The sequence below is a fragment of the Eucyclogobius newberryi genome, unplaced genomic scaffold (assembly GCF_026437365.1).
Source record: "Eucyclogobius newberryi isolate DKJ021-1_F unplaced genomic scaffold, fEucNew1.0.hap1 SCAF_73, whole genome shotgun sequence".
In the NCBI taxonomy this organism is placed as follows: Eukaryota; Metazoa; Chordata; class Actinopteri; order Gobiiformes; family Gobiidae; genus Eucyclogobius; species Eucyclogobius newberryi.
This window is the reverse complement of record NW_027316423.1, coordinates 194,747-207,610: the sequence shown is the minus strand read 5'-3', so window position 1 is coordinate 207,610 and position 12,864 is coordinate 194,747. Positions and strand designations below refer to the sequence as shown.

At 46.3% G+C, this 12,864-nt stretch overlaps 1 protein-coding gene across 1 annotated transcript; it reads right to left on the bottom strand.

Moving 5' to 3' along the window:
• Window positions 1-1,176: 1,176 nt before the first annotated feature.
• Window positions 1,177-2,042, bottom strand: LOC140350582 (B-type lectin plumieribetin-like). Its single transcript, XM_072436156.1, has 3 exons — window positions 2,019-2,042; window positions 1,826-1,919; window positions 1,177-1,530 (listed from the first exon to the last, which is right to left on the bottom strand). Exons 2-3 carry the CDS (start codon window positions 1,913-1,915, stop codon window positions 1,249-1,251), a joined length of 372 nt encoding a protein of 123 aa, XP_072292257.1. The 5' UTR covers window positions 1,916-1,919; window positions 2,019-2,042; the 3' UTR covers window positions 1,177-1,248.
• Between the last annotated feature and the right edge of the window lie 10,822 nt (window positions 2,043-12,864).

Sequence of the window (12,864 nt, the reverse complement as noted above, 5' to 3'; positions counted from 1 at the left end):
GACGGACGTGTGAGCGGAGGAAGAGGAAGAGGGAGAGAGCAAAATTTGTAGAACATGGGGCTGTGAAGAGAAAGAAATGAGAAAGATGGAGGGAAAGAGAGAAAGGGGAAAAGAAGGAGAGAAAAGAAAAGGGTAAAACACAAGGACTTTGACGGGAAGAGAAAGATTGAGATTGGACGGAAGATGAGGGGAGAAAGGGAGAAAGAGCCAAAGTGACTGAGAGGAAGAGGGAGAGAGAACAATACAGGGAAGAGAGAGAGCGAAACAAGAGAGACGGCTAAGAGAAAGATGAGAAGAAATGACGAGGAGAGCAGGACAGACGGGAAGAGCGAGAGAGAGGAAAAAGGGAGGGAAATATGAGAGGCCGAGACACGGGAGAGAAGTTAAAGAAAGAGAGCAAGAGAAGGAGGGAGTGGGCGTGCTCTGAGACTGCGATCGATCGGTCTGTGGCGGCCGCAGTGGAAGAATGGACCCGAGCTAACCGGCGCTAATGCACACGAGGACGTCGCTCCAGGAAGTGAAACGCGACGTAGGCACAAGCGCGTTTACGCCGGCCAAACCTGCCACGTACATTGTTCGTACGCCAGAAACACACGCGCTGCAAACTTCAAATCTGCACTTTTCAGCACTAAATCGTATGTTCAAATATACAATGGATTTAAATAACGTAATCCCATCCCAGAGTGCAGTTTGACTCTCTGTTTTAGTCTGTTTTTTGTGACGCAGCGCACCGTAGACGCACATAGGGTTGAGACATGGAGCGTATTTTTTAATTGTTAAACACACAAACTAGAGGAATGTGTGGAGTGACACACAAAGAGCGCCCCTCACGCTGTGGTGAAAACCCCAAAACTAAATTATAACTAAAGGCCCATTTGCAGAAAAGTGTTCTGAGCTTTCTGGGCCCTCGTCAGCTCTGGGCCCTTAGAATCGCCCTAACCCGTCCCCCCCTTTCGCCGCCCCTGGACCTTCACAATAACTAGTATAACTAATGCGCATGATCAAATCTGTAAAATATGGGCAACTATAACTCATTCATGTCATATAATCTTTATTCATTACATTAAAGTGTGGACACTACTAGACTAATATAGACAAAAAGAGAAAGAGAACGTGAATTGACATAAAAACAAAATGAAGGTTATAGAATGTATTTATTTGCTTTATTTGCTAGAGACTCATGAACACATGTCAATTACAGTGTAAATATGACAGCTGAGAAGAACAGCTCAGATATTCTTTATCAAATCACTCATTTTTGCTCACACTCATGCAGCACTTTCCACGTCCGGCTTCATATTTCACTAATGAATCATTGGACAATTGCAGTTTTCCTTCATCAGTGACGGTTAGGCGCATTCGACTGTTGACCCCAGGGTTACAGGTGTCAGTGCTCCAAACCGGGGCGTCGTCCTTCGAGTACATGACCAGGTTACCGTCAGACTGCAGGACGAGGCGGTGTGAGTCAGAGTTAGTGGTGTCAGACGCCCAGACCGGAGTCCACTTGTAGAGCACAAAGTTACCGTCCTCCTATTGAAACACAAGGAAATGGACAAATTAAATAAACACAATCACAATAACAATGTTTAAATGATGTTTCAGAGTTAATCATCAAATACAAAACAATGAAGATGAGCTGTACGTTTGCTCTCACTTTAGTTTAAAGCGATCTGACTAATGTCGATTTACTCTGCTTTTTGTCAGATCCGTATCAAATCTACCGGTCCAAGCTTTCAGGTTCCATTTTAGCCTATTTCACTGATTCTGACCGCTCTTTTAGCCCCTTTAGCCCCTTTAGCCCTTTTAGCCCTTTTAGCCCCTTTACCTGGAATATGGCCTTGTGGTGTCCATTGTTGCTGAGGAGATAGTCTCCTTTACGCAGCTCCTGGTCAGTGCTGATGGACGATTTACTCATGGTTCTGAAAAAGAAGAGCTGCTCAGTCAATACAGAGTATGTGATGGTAGAAGGCAGGTGCAGGGCAGGTGCAGGGCAGGTGCAGAGATTCATGTCCACTCACCTGGTGCTGGTTGAAGCTCGCTCTGAATCCGATGTGTCCTGTGCACACGAGGCACTTTTATACTAGAAAAACAGGGTCTTTGGGTTGGTGACTTGAGTTCTGCTATTTCCTGCTGCGAGAGTTTCAAAACAAAGCAGCTACAGTGATGGCATTTAATTATAGTGACAAAAACCTGTTGCTGTAACAAAGATGAGTTCTGATGTTTCCTGCTGCAAGAGTTTCAAAATAAAGCTGCAACAGTATCACGATTATTATCTGAGGTTGCAAATGAAGCTGTGAGAACTGTAAAAAAAGAACCACAGAGTCAAGTGTAATCACACTTTAACCAGCGACAAAATGTCTATAAAGTCCTGCTGGTCGATAATTACAACATTGTCAGGTTTTGGGCCTTGAATCATGAATATATGTTAAAAATCTTAACCTTATCTTACAGTTGTTGAATCAGAATAAGAAAAGGTTTATTGTTGTCAATGAACAACATTCACAAACATAGGAACTTACTTTTGATTCGGTGCATCAACGATGAACAATAATAAAAGCGAGATATATCTAACAAATAAGGCATGCATTAAAGAAAAACTATTGAAAGATAAAAATAGGCTTACTATGTACACACAATGTACAGTTAAATGTAAAGATGCAGTACAGAAAGTGAACAGTGCAATGAGCCTGTTGGAGGAAAAGAAGCGCTTTGATATTGTTGGATTGTGTGAGTCATAATTTACTCTTAATTTAGCTTTTGTTATTCCTGGTTTTGGTGTTTGGATAAACTCTCAACACGACCTTCTGTTTTCTTCAAAAATCATTTTCATTCTTGAATTAAAAAGTTGTGATTGAATCTGCGACGAGTTGGCCACTGTCCAGGATGTACCCCGCCTAAGGCCCAAAGTCACTGGGATAGGCTCCAGTCACAAGCGATCCCGAAAGGGAACAAGCGTAGAAAATGGATGGATGGATGATTGAATAGAATTTCTCATATTGTGCAGTTGTAGCGACTCAACATCTCAAACTTCTGAGCTACAATAGAACGGAACAGAAGAGCTTCTGTGCTCAGTTATGATTGTGCGTCACATGACTCCTGTGGTCTTCCTCTGTGCTCAGTTATGAGTGTGCGTCACATGACTCTCGTGGTCTTCCTCTGTGCTCAGTTATGAGTGTGCGTCACATGACTCTCGTGGTCTTCCTCTGTGCTCAGTTATGAGTGTGCGTCACATGACTCCTGTGGTCTTCCTCTGTGCTTAGTTATGAGTGTGCGTCACATGACTCTCGTGGTCTTCCTCTGTGCTCAGTTATGATTGTGCGTCACATGACTCCTGTGGTCTTCCTCTGTGCTCAGTTATGATTGTGCGTCACATGACTCCTGTGGTCTTCCTCTGTGCTCAGTTATGAGTGTGCATCACATGACTCCTGTGGTCTTCCTCTGTGCTCAGTTATGAGTGTGCGTCACATGACTCCTGTGGTCTTCCTCTGTGCTCAGTTATGATTGTGCGTCACATGACTCCTGTGGTCTTCCTCTGTGCTCAGTTATGAGTGTGCGTCACATGACTCATGACTCCTGTGGTCTTCCTCTGTGCTCAGTTATGAGTGTGCGTCACATGACTCCCATGGTCTTCCTCTGTGCTCAGTTATGAGTGTGCGTCACATGACTCCCGTGGTCTTCCTTGGTGCTCAGTTATGAGTGTGCGTCACATGACTCCTGTGGTCTTCCTCTGTGCACAGTTATGAGTGTGCGTCACATGACTCCCGTGGTCATCCTCTGTGCTCTGTTCTGAGCGTGCTATCATCGTGCGATCTAACCCACGGGGGGGGGGGGGGGGGGGGCTCGGAGTAGAGCCGCTGCTCCTCCACGTCGAGAGGAGCCAGCTGAGATGGCTGGCCACATCTGTCTTTTGACTCTGTCCATGTTAATGTCTCTTGCGTTGCCGCTCTGACAGATCTTTAGTCAAACAGCTGTCGAGTTTCTGCCTCACCAAACGCCTGTTTCCTTCACTCAGGCAGCAACCATCAACCACATGTATCCATATGTTCAATGAGACAGACCTTTACAACACATATACGGTCTATTATACGCAATACTAATCCTGTACGTTGTGCCTCTTGCAGTGTGCGGAGACATTCACGGACAGTTTTTTGACCTGATGAAGCTGTTTGAAGTGGGCGGGTCTCCGGCCAACACGCGGTACCTGTTTCTGGGCGACTACGTGGACCGGGGATACTTCAGCATCGAGGTCAGAAAGTAGTGATACTTCAGCATCGAGGTCAGAAAGTAGTGATACTTCAGCATCGAGGTCAGAAAGTAGTGATACTTCAGCATCGAGGTCAGAAAGTAGTGATACTTCAACATCGAGGTCAGAAAGTAGTGCCTCGTGCAAATAACTGAAAGCACCTGAGCGGCTCATGGTTAAAGGTGGTCTTGGTGGAGTTGTTATTTAACGTTCAAAATGATGAAATGGAGACAAGCAGCTCATAGTAAATGTCCATGTTTTCATTTTGCAGCATTAAAAACCTGTATTTGAATAAATGCTAGATACATAAAAAACATTCTTGGCATCTTCAAGGACCCAAGAAGGCGGTGGGAATCTTACATAGTGCAGCTTTAATGCAGTGATTCCTGAGCATGTCCACATGAGACGCAAACTGACAGAAAGTTTATCGTGAGAAATGTTAGTATGTTGACAGCCTGTCAGTCGTAAATGTCCTCATAACTGCTGCAGATTAACCCCTTCCTTGTCACAGGTAAGATCAAGTACTCAGAGCAGGTGTACGACTCGTTTTTTGTCCTATTGAGGCAAAAAGTGGCGACATTATCATCGGAATATGTGAATTTGTGTTGAATACTATTGACTTATTGACTGTTGTGCATCGGAAACCAAACATTTCAATCACAAAAGCGAGCCACGAGATACAATTCTAAAATGTCGATGGACTGTGTAGGATTGTGTGTTTAATTGTCAGAATGCAGATACAAAAAATACAATGACTGAGCTTATTCACTGCTTACAATGACTAAAACTAAATTAAACTGGTCGTCAGGATGGACACTATGGTGAGTGATGGTGTTTGTCCTGTTATTGTGATGACTGAAATCGAAGCACTGAATGGGCCCAGAGTCCATTAGACACTTTGAAGCCACAAACACTACAATCAATGCTCTAAATACAGAGCAAAATCTGGCCCTTGGACCAATTTGTGTTGGTCCTCAAGTCTCCTGATGAACTGGCCCAACTGAAGTGGTGCTTCTTATAACACATATATTCACGCCTCAACCATTATAACCGCCACAAACACTTTGGAGAGACACAAATGGACTTGTCCTGTAGTCACACATATGAAGTTCATTTACATTTACATAGGGTGATAGTATTTCCTTATCTTCTTGCTGTAAGATGTATGACATGTAAGATGTAAGATATACTGGTTATTGGCCAGAGTTTGATAAAGTGATTATGGCTGTATCGGTCTTTAATGGACTGATGATGACATGTGGTCGTCACTTCCGGTGAGTGTATCGCGTTTTCAGAGCTGTTTGTTCTCAGAGCTTTTTATCGATTAATCCACGAATTATACACACTAATTACGCATCATATACACAAAAGTGAAAGTTTGATTGCTCAGCAAACAATCCGGAGCCTCAAACCGCTCACTTTTCTGTATTTTGTGGATTAAAAGCCCTCCTCACTCTCTAGCTCCAGCCTGAACTAGCCTAGCGTAGCCTAGCCGCTAGCGTCATGGCTGGATCTACCTTTACCTGTTTAAGCTGTCATACGTCGAGTCAGAACCCTGGCTCCTTCTCTGATGATAGGTGCGTGAAGTGCAGTGTAGTAGTAGTTTTGGAGGCCAGGGTTACGGAGTTAGAAGCGCGGATCCGCTGTTTAGAGGAGCTTAAGTCCAGCTACAGTCAGGTATTGGCTCTAGGTCTACTGGACCGCGCTACAGGGCGTAGCATTAGCATTAGCAGTAGCATTAAGGCCGAGCTCAGCCCCTCAGCGTCCCCCGTGCAGCCGGGACTAGACCAGGAACAGAATAGGGACCAATTTGTGACAGTTCGGAGGGGACAAGGCGCTAAACGCCGAACCTTAGCGCACCGTGAGCTTCCCGTCTACAATAGGTTTTCTCCCCTTAGCGATCACACGCCCGCTGAACAGACTAGAAACTCTTGTAATCGGGAGCTCTATAGTCAGAGACGTGAAGCTGCCAGCTGCTAGCGTTAGGTGTTACCCGGGGGCCAGAATGGGTGACATCGAAGGAAATCTTAGGATCTTAAAGCAGAATAGGCAGAATTTCCGCCGAGTCGTGATTAATGCAGGCGGTAACGACGCCCGGCGGAGACAATCGGAGGTGCTCAAAGTTCAAGTAGCTGCGGTGTGTGAATTGGCGAAGTCAATGTCAGACACTGTAATATTTTCTGGTCCCCTGCCCAATCGGATCAATGCTGAATTGTACAGCCGTCTTTCAGCATTCAACAGCTGATTATCTAGATGGTGCCCTCAAAACAACGCAGTCTTTGTTGATAACTGGAGTGCGTTTTGGGGAAAGCCCGGGCTCATACGCAGGGATGGCATCCATCCCACTTCGGAGGGTACATCCCTATTAGTTCGGAATTTGACCGATTTCAGGCGTCAGACCAAATAACTTAACGAAAATAACACTCACAAATGACACAAATATACAAATGAATAAACACGTAAAATGTGGACTGCTAAACATTAGAGCAATTTCCTCCAAATCGCTTTTAGTTAATAAATTAATTAGTGACTATAACATATATATTCTAGCTCTAACTGAAACGTGGCTTCAACAAGACTATTATGTCAGACTAAATGTGTCCACCCCACCCACCCATGTTAACTTTCAGACCTCCAGGAGCACAGGCCGAGGTGGTGGTGTGGCAGTGATCTCACACTTAAGCCGACTTATGAGCCCTAAAATTAACAATGCATTTCACTCATTTGAAAGCCTCATGCTGTCAATCACATGTCCAAATATGAAAAACCAAAAAGGAGTTTTGTTCATAGTTATCTACCGACCTCCTGGTCCCTATTCAGAGTTTATATCAAACTTAGTGTCTGGATAAAATAGTTATAGCTGGAGACTTTAAAGGTCCCATAACATGCAAAATCGACTTTTCAGAGCTTTCAACCTTCTTACATTGCTATTTGTGCTTCATTTATGTACCCAGAGTGTTTTTTGATTGATTCCCGCAGTGTTTAGCTATATTACAGACTCCTTTCCTCAAATCTCCAAACTGAAGGGGGGTGTCTACAAGACCGCGTCATAATCACAGGCACGCATCATCATCCCCCCTCCCCCTCCCCCCTCTCCACCCCCCTCCCCCTCCCGCCTGCCGCCCCCGCCCCCTTCCCCCCGGCCCCGGAGTTTTTCTGCTTCGATTTACGACGAAACACGGCTCAAAGAGGCCCAAAACTTCATGAATGATATCGCACTCTTTACTATTATCACAATGGTGAAGGTTTACGTGGCAGTTGATGCAGCAGGAAAATAAACGGAGAGAAGTTCTATCCGATACCGAAAAACCAGGAAATAAGAGCGCGATGGACATAAGACTTATATAGGACATATATATATATATATATAAAAATCTATAGATATATCTGTTCTGCGCACGCTGTAGAATAAACACCAGATTTATTTCGGCTCAAAGTAATGTTGCTCTGATGTTCTATCGTTTCTCACTCAGTCGCGCGGCAGGAGCGGCGCACCGCGGAGCTAACAGCTGTGGGGCCTACGTCACGGTTGGGCGGGGCACACACACGTTCTCTCTGAGACTACGTCACGGGTTGGGCGGGGGAGCCGGATCGCTCTTCGCAAGGGTAGGGGCGAATATCAAACCAAGCCGTCTGCATTTCCGGGTTGGTGAGGGGGTCCAAGGTCTGGGTGATATTTCTTAACTATTATGTTAAGGGTGTTGCACAACCCTTATTATTATCAATTATACACTTAGGATAGACTACGAAACGTGAAAAAAAGCATGTTGTGGCACCTTTAATATCCACGTGAACGTGAGTGATGACGCTCTCAGTAATGCCTTCAGCGACTTGTTAGAGCATTGGTTTCACTCCATCCATCCATCCATTTTCGACCGCTTTATCCGGGGCCGGGTCGCGGGGGCAGCAGTCTAATCAGGGACTCCCAGACTTCCCTCTCCCCAGACACTTCCTCTAACTCCTCCGGGGGGATCCCGAGGCGTTCCCAGGCCAGCCGAGAGACATAGTCTCTCCAGCGTGTCCTGGGTCTTCCCCGGGGCCTCTTCCCGATGAGACATGCCCGGAACACCTCCCCAGGGATGCGCCCCGGAGGCATCCGGAACAGATGCCCGAGCCACCTCAGCTGGCTCCTCCTCGACGTGGAGGAGCAGCGGCTCTACTCCAAGCTCCCCCTGTGTGGCCGAGCTCCTCACCTTATCTCTAAGGGAGCGCCCAGCCACCCGGCAGAGGAAACTCATTTCGACCGCTTGTATCTGCGATCTTGTCCTTTCGGTCATTACCCAAAGCTCATGACCATAGGTGAGGGTAGGAACGTAGACCGACCGGTAAATCGAGAGCTTTGTCTTTTGACTCAGCTCCTTCTTCATCACAACAGTCGATGCAGCGACTGCATCACTGCAGCCGCTGCACCGATCCGCCTGTCAATCTCACGCTCCATCCTTCCCTCACTCGTGAACAAGACCCCGAGATACTTGAACTCCTCCACTTGGGGCAAGGACACCCCACCCACCTGGAGAGGGCAAGCCACCTTTTTCCGGTCGAGAACCATGGCCTCGGATTTGGAGGTGCTGATTCTCATCCCAGCCGCTTCACACTCGGCTGCAAACCGTCCCAGTGCATGTTGCGGGTCCGGGTTTGATGGAGCCATCAGGACAACATCGTCTGCGAACAGCAGAGATGAGATCCTGTGGTCCCCAAACCGGACACCCTCCGACCCCTGACTGCGCCTAGAAATTCTGTCCCTAAAAATTATGAACAGAACCGGTGACAAAGGGCAGCCCTGGCGGAGTCCAACATGCACTGGGAACAGGTCTGACTTACTGCCGGCAATGCAAACACAGCTCCTGCTCCGGTCATACAGGGACCGGACAGCCCTGAGCAAAGCCCTGAGCCCCGTACTCCCGAAGCACCCCCCAAAGGACACCCCGAGGGACACGGTCGAAAGCCTTCTCCAGATCCACAAAGCACATGTGGACTGGTTGGGCAAACTCCCATGAATCCTCAAGCACCCGATGGAGAGTATAGAGCTGGTCCAGTGTTCCACAACCGGGACGACCATGTCCCCAGAGTTAGTCTCTGTGTCTGGAGATCTGGTCGCCGAGGCCCCTGCCGTCGACTGCCGCCCAGATCTCTTTGCACCGGCCCCTTATGGATCCTCCTGCGGGTGGTGGGTCCACGGGAGGGCGGCCCCACGTCGCTCTTTCGGGCTGTGCCCGGCCGGGCCCCGTGGGGTAAGACCTGGCCACCAGGCGCTCGCCATCGAGCACCCATCCCAGGCCTGGCTCCAGGATGGGGCCCCGGTGACGCCGATCCGGGCGACGTAAACGGCCTTGTTCTTTTACTCATCATAGGGGCCTTCTGAACCGATCTTTGTCTGACCCGTCACCTAGGACCTGTTTGCCTTGGGAGACCCTACCAGGGGCTTGAAGCCCCCGACAACATAGCTCCTGGGATCACTCGGGCACTCAAACCCCTCCACCACGTTAAGGTGTCGGTTCAAGGAGAGGTTTCACTCAAAATGTAAATAAACCGACTCGCAGTCATAAGCACACTCTGGATCTTGTCCTAACGTATGGAATAGAGATTAGTGACCTCATTGTCTTCCCTCTAAACCCTATATTGTCAGATCATTTCCTAATTACCTTTCAGTTTATTCTTGAAGATCATCCAGCCCCACAGAATAAAGTTATAATGAAAAGGGCAATGTCTGAAAAATCTGTCTCAAAATTCAAAGAAATAAGAGACAATATTCAGTGACATGTCATGTGATCCTGCTGAGAACAGTTTTAGTCCCAGTATAAGTGATCAATTTGTCGACTTGACCATGAATTCTCTGAAGTCTGCTCTTGATGTTGCAGCACCGTTAAAACAGAAGGTCATTAGGCCAAAGCGCGCCTCCCCATGGTACAACGAAGAACTGCGTTCACATAAACAAAGAGTTAGAAAGCTAGAGGGATTATTTTGTCGCTCTCACACAGAAGAACCCCTAAAAACCTGGAAAAGTTGCCTGCTGTCCTATAAGCAGGCTCTGCGTAAGGCCCAAACCAGATACTATTCAAATCTAATAGAAGTTAACAAAAGTAACACAAAATTTATTTTCAGCGCTGTAGCTAGGCTAACAAACTGTCACAGCGCAGTAGAGCCCTCAATCCCAGCTTCTCTCAGCTCTGATGATTTCCTCCTATTTTTTTACAATAAAATAAAAACAATCAGAGATAAATTAGATGAAATTACCCCCGCTATTAGCCCTGAACTAGCCCAAGCTGTAAAACTAACGTCCCATATAAATCCACTTGTAAATTTAGAAAGGTTCACAGCAGTTGATCAAATAGAGATAACTTCAGTCATTATGTCCTCTAAAAGCTCAACTTGTGTCCTAGACCCCATTCCAAGCTCCTCAAAGACATTCTCCCCCTAATCATAGACTCTATTCTTAATATAATAAATACTTCACTCGAAAGTGGCTATGTTCCACAGTCCTTCAAACATGCAGTCATTAAACCTCTTCTGAAAAAGCCTAATCTAGATCCCAACCTATTGGTAAACTACAGACCTATTTCAAATCTTCCCTTCGTCTCTAAAATCCTTGAAAAAGTTGTAGTAAAACAGCTTTGTCGCTACCTACAGGACAATAACTTATTTGAAGTTTTCCTGTCAGGGTTCAGAGCCCACCACAGCACTGAAACTGCACTAGTTAAAGTCACGAACGATTTGTTATTAACCGCTGACAATGGACTGGTCTCAAGCCTGGTTCTGTTGGACCTCAGCGCAGCGTTTGACACCATCGACCACAACATTCTACTGCAGAGGTTAGAATGTGATGTAGGTGTTGGAGGAACAGCCCTTAGCTGGTTTAAATCATATTTATCTGATAGGTACCAATTTGTTAATGTAAACCAGAGCTCCTCACCTTGCTCTAAAGTAATTTACGGTGTCCCACAGGGTTCAGTACTCGGTCCAGTTCTGTTTACTCTTTATATGCTGCCGTTAGGCAACATTATCAGAAAGCATGGCATTAACTTCCACTGCTATGCAGATGAAACTCAGCTGTATTTATCAATGAAACCTGATCAGAGCATCAAGTAGACAGACTTAGTGTTTGTGTGAAGGATATAAAAACCTGGATAACACTTAACTATCTGCTTCTTAACCCTGAAAAAACCGAGGTCATTGTGCTTGGCCCTAAACATCTACAAGACGCTCTATCTGAGCAGATAGTCACACTGGACAATGTCAGTGTAGCCTTCAGTTCTACTGTAAGAAACCTTGGAGTCTTATTCGACCAGGAGCTCTCATTTAAAGCTCATATAAATCTAGCTTCTAAAACAGCCTATTTCCATCTGCGCAACAAGGGCCAAAATCAGAAGAATCCTGCCTAAAAGTGATGCTGAACTTAAAACTTATCCATGCATTTGTAACGACTAGATTAGACTACTGTAACGCCGGTGCTGGAGTCTCTTCACTGGCTCCCCGTCGAGTTTAGAATCAAATTTAAAATTCTACTCCTGACCTACAAAGCCATAAATGACATGGCCCCATCCTACCTCAAAGATGCTATAGAACCATCTCATCCAAACAGAGCTCTTCACTCTCAGAATGCCGGCCTTCTGGTTGTCCCAAGAGTCTCTAAAAATACTGTAGGAGGTAGAGCGTTTAGCTACCAAGCGCCTGTGTTATGGAATCAGCTCCCGGCCCATGTTGAAAAGGCTGACACAGTCTCTTCATTTAAGTCCAGGCTTAAAACGTTCCTCTTTGAAATCGCTTATGGTCAGGCCAGTTAGGAACAGAAATATAAACCCACAGCTTCAGCTACGCTGCCCTAGGAGAAACTATGCTGGGTTAGGGTTACGTATGGCAGCTTGAGCACTATCCTCTTCTTCTGACTACTTATTCTATCTAACAATATGTATTTTTAATTCCACTTGCAAACTGTTCACCGCCTTCTTTTTCCTTTTCTCACTCCTGAGGACCTGTGGACCCAGATGCCCCTCTCCTGGTGAAGTGTTCCCTGCCCCGTATGGACGGTCCCCCATATGCCTGAAGAGTGGCTCCAGCTCGCCTCAGACGGTCCCCCATCTGCCTGAAGAGTGGGTCTAGCTCGACTCAGAAGGTCCCTCATCTGCCTGAAGAATGGCTCCAGCTCCAGTCTCCCTCGCGTCCGTCTGTGAGAATCAGATCTCTTCTTCATCTGGAACTCCTCCAGGTTTATACTTTTACCCAAAGAGGTTTTTTGTAGTTTTTCCTGGCCGAGAAGGAGGGTGTCATGGAATTGAGACATGCACCGATGCTATTCCGTAACAAATCGAGAACACAATTCAACTTAGAATATGAAACGACACAGAAATATCAGACATTTGTATGGCAAGCTTGGGAGAAAACGCCGGGACTGATCACGCAAGCTGTTGTAAGCAGCCTGCGTGATCCTCCTGCGTCTCACCCCGTTTTTTCCCATGCTGGTTGGTTTTATTAGATATTCTGGAATAGGCGGGTCACATTTCTCATTGGTCAGCCTCACATCAAGGCACTTGTTTTACAGCTGGTATTTTTCCTAGAGATCAAGCGTTGGGTAAACATTACCCAAACTCCTCTGGGCTGTCACCCCCCCTCGGGTAAACATCATT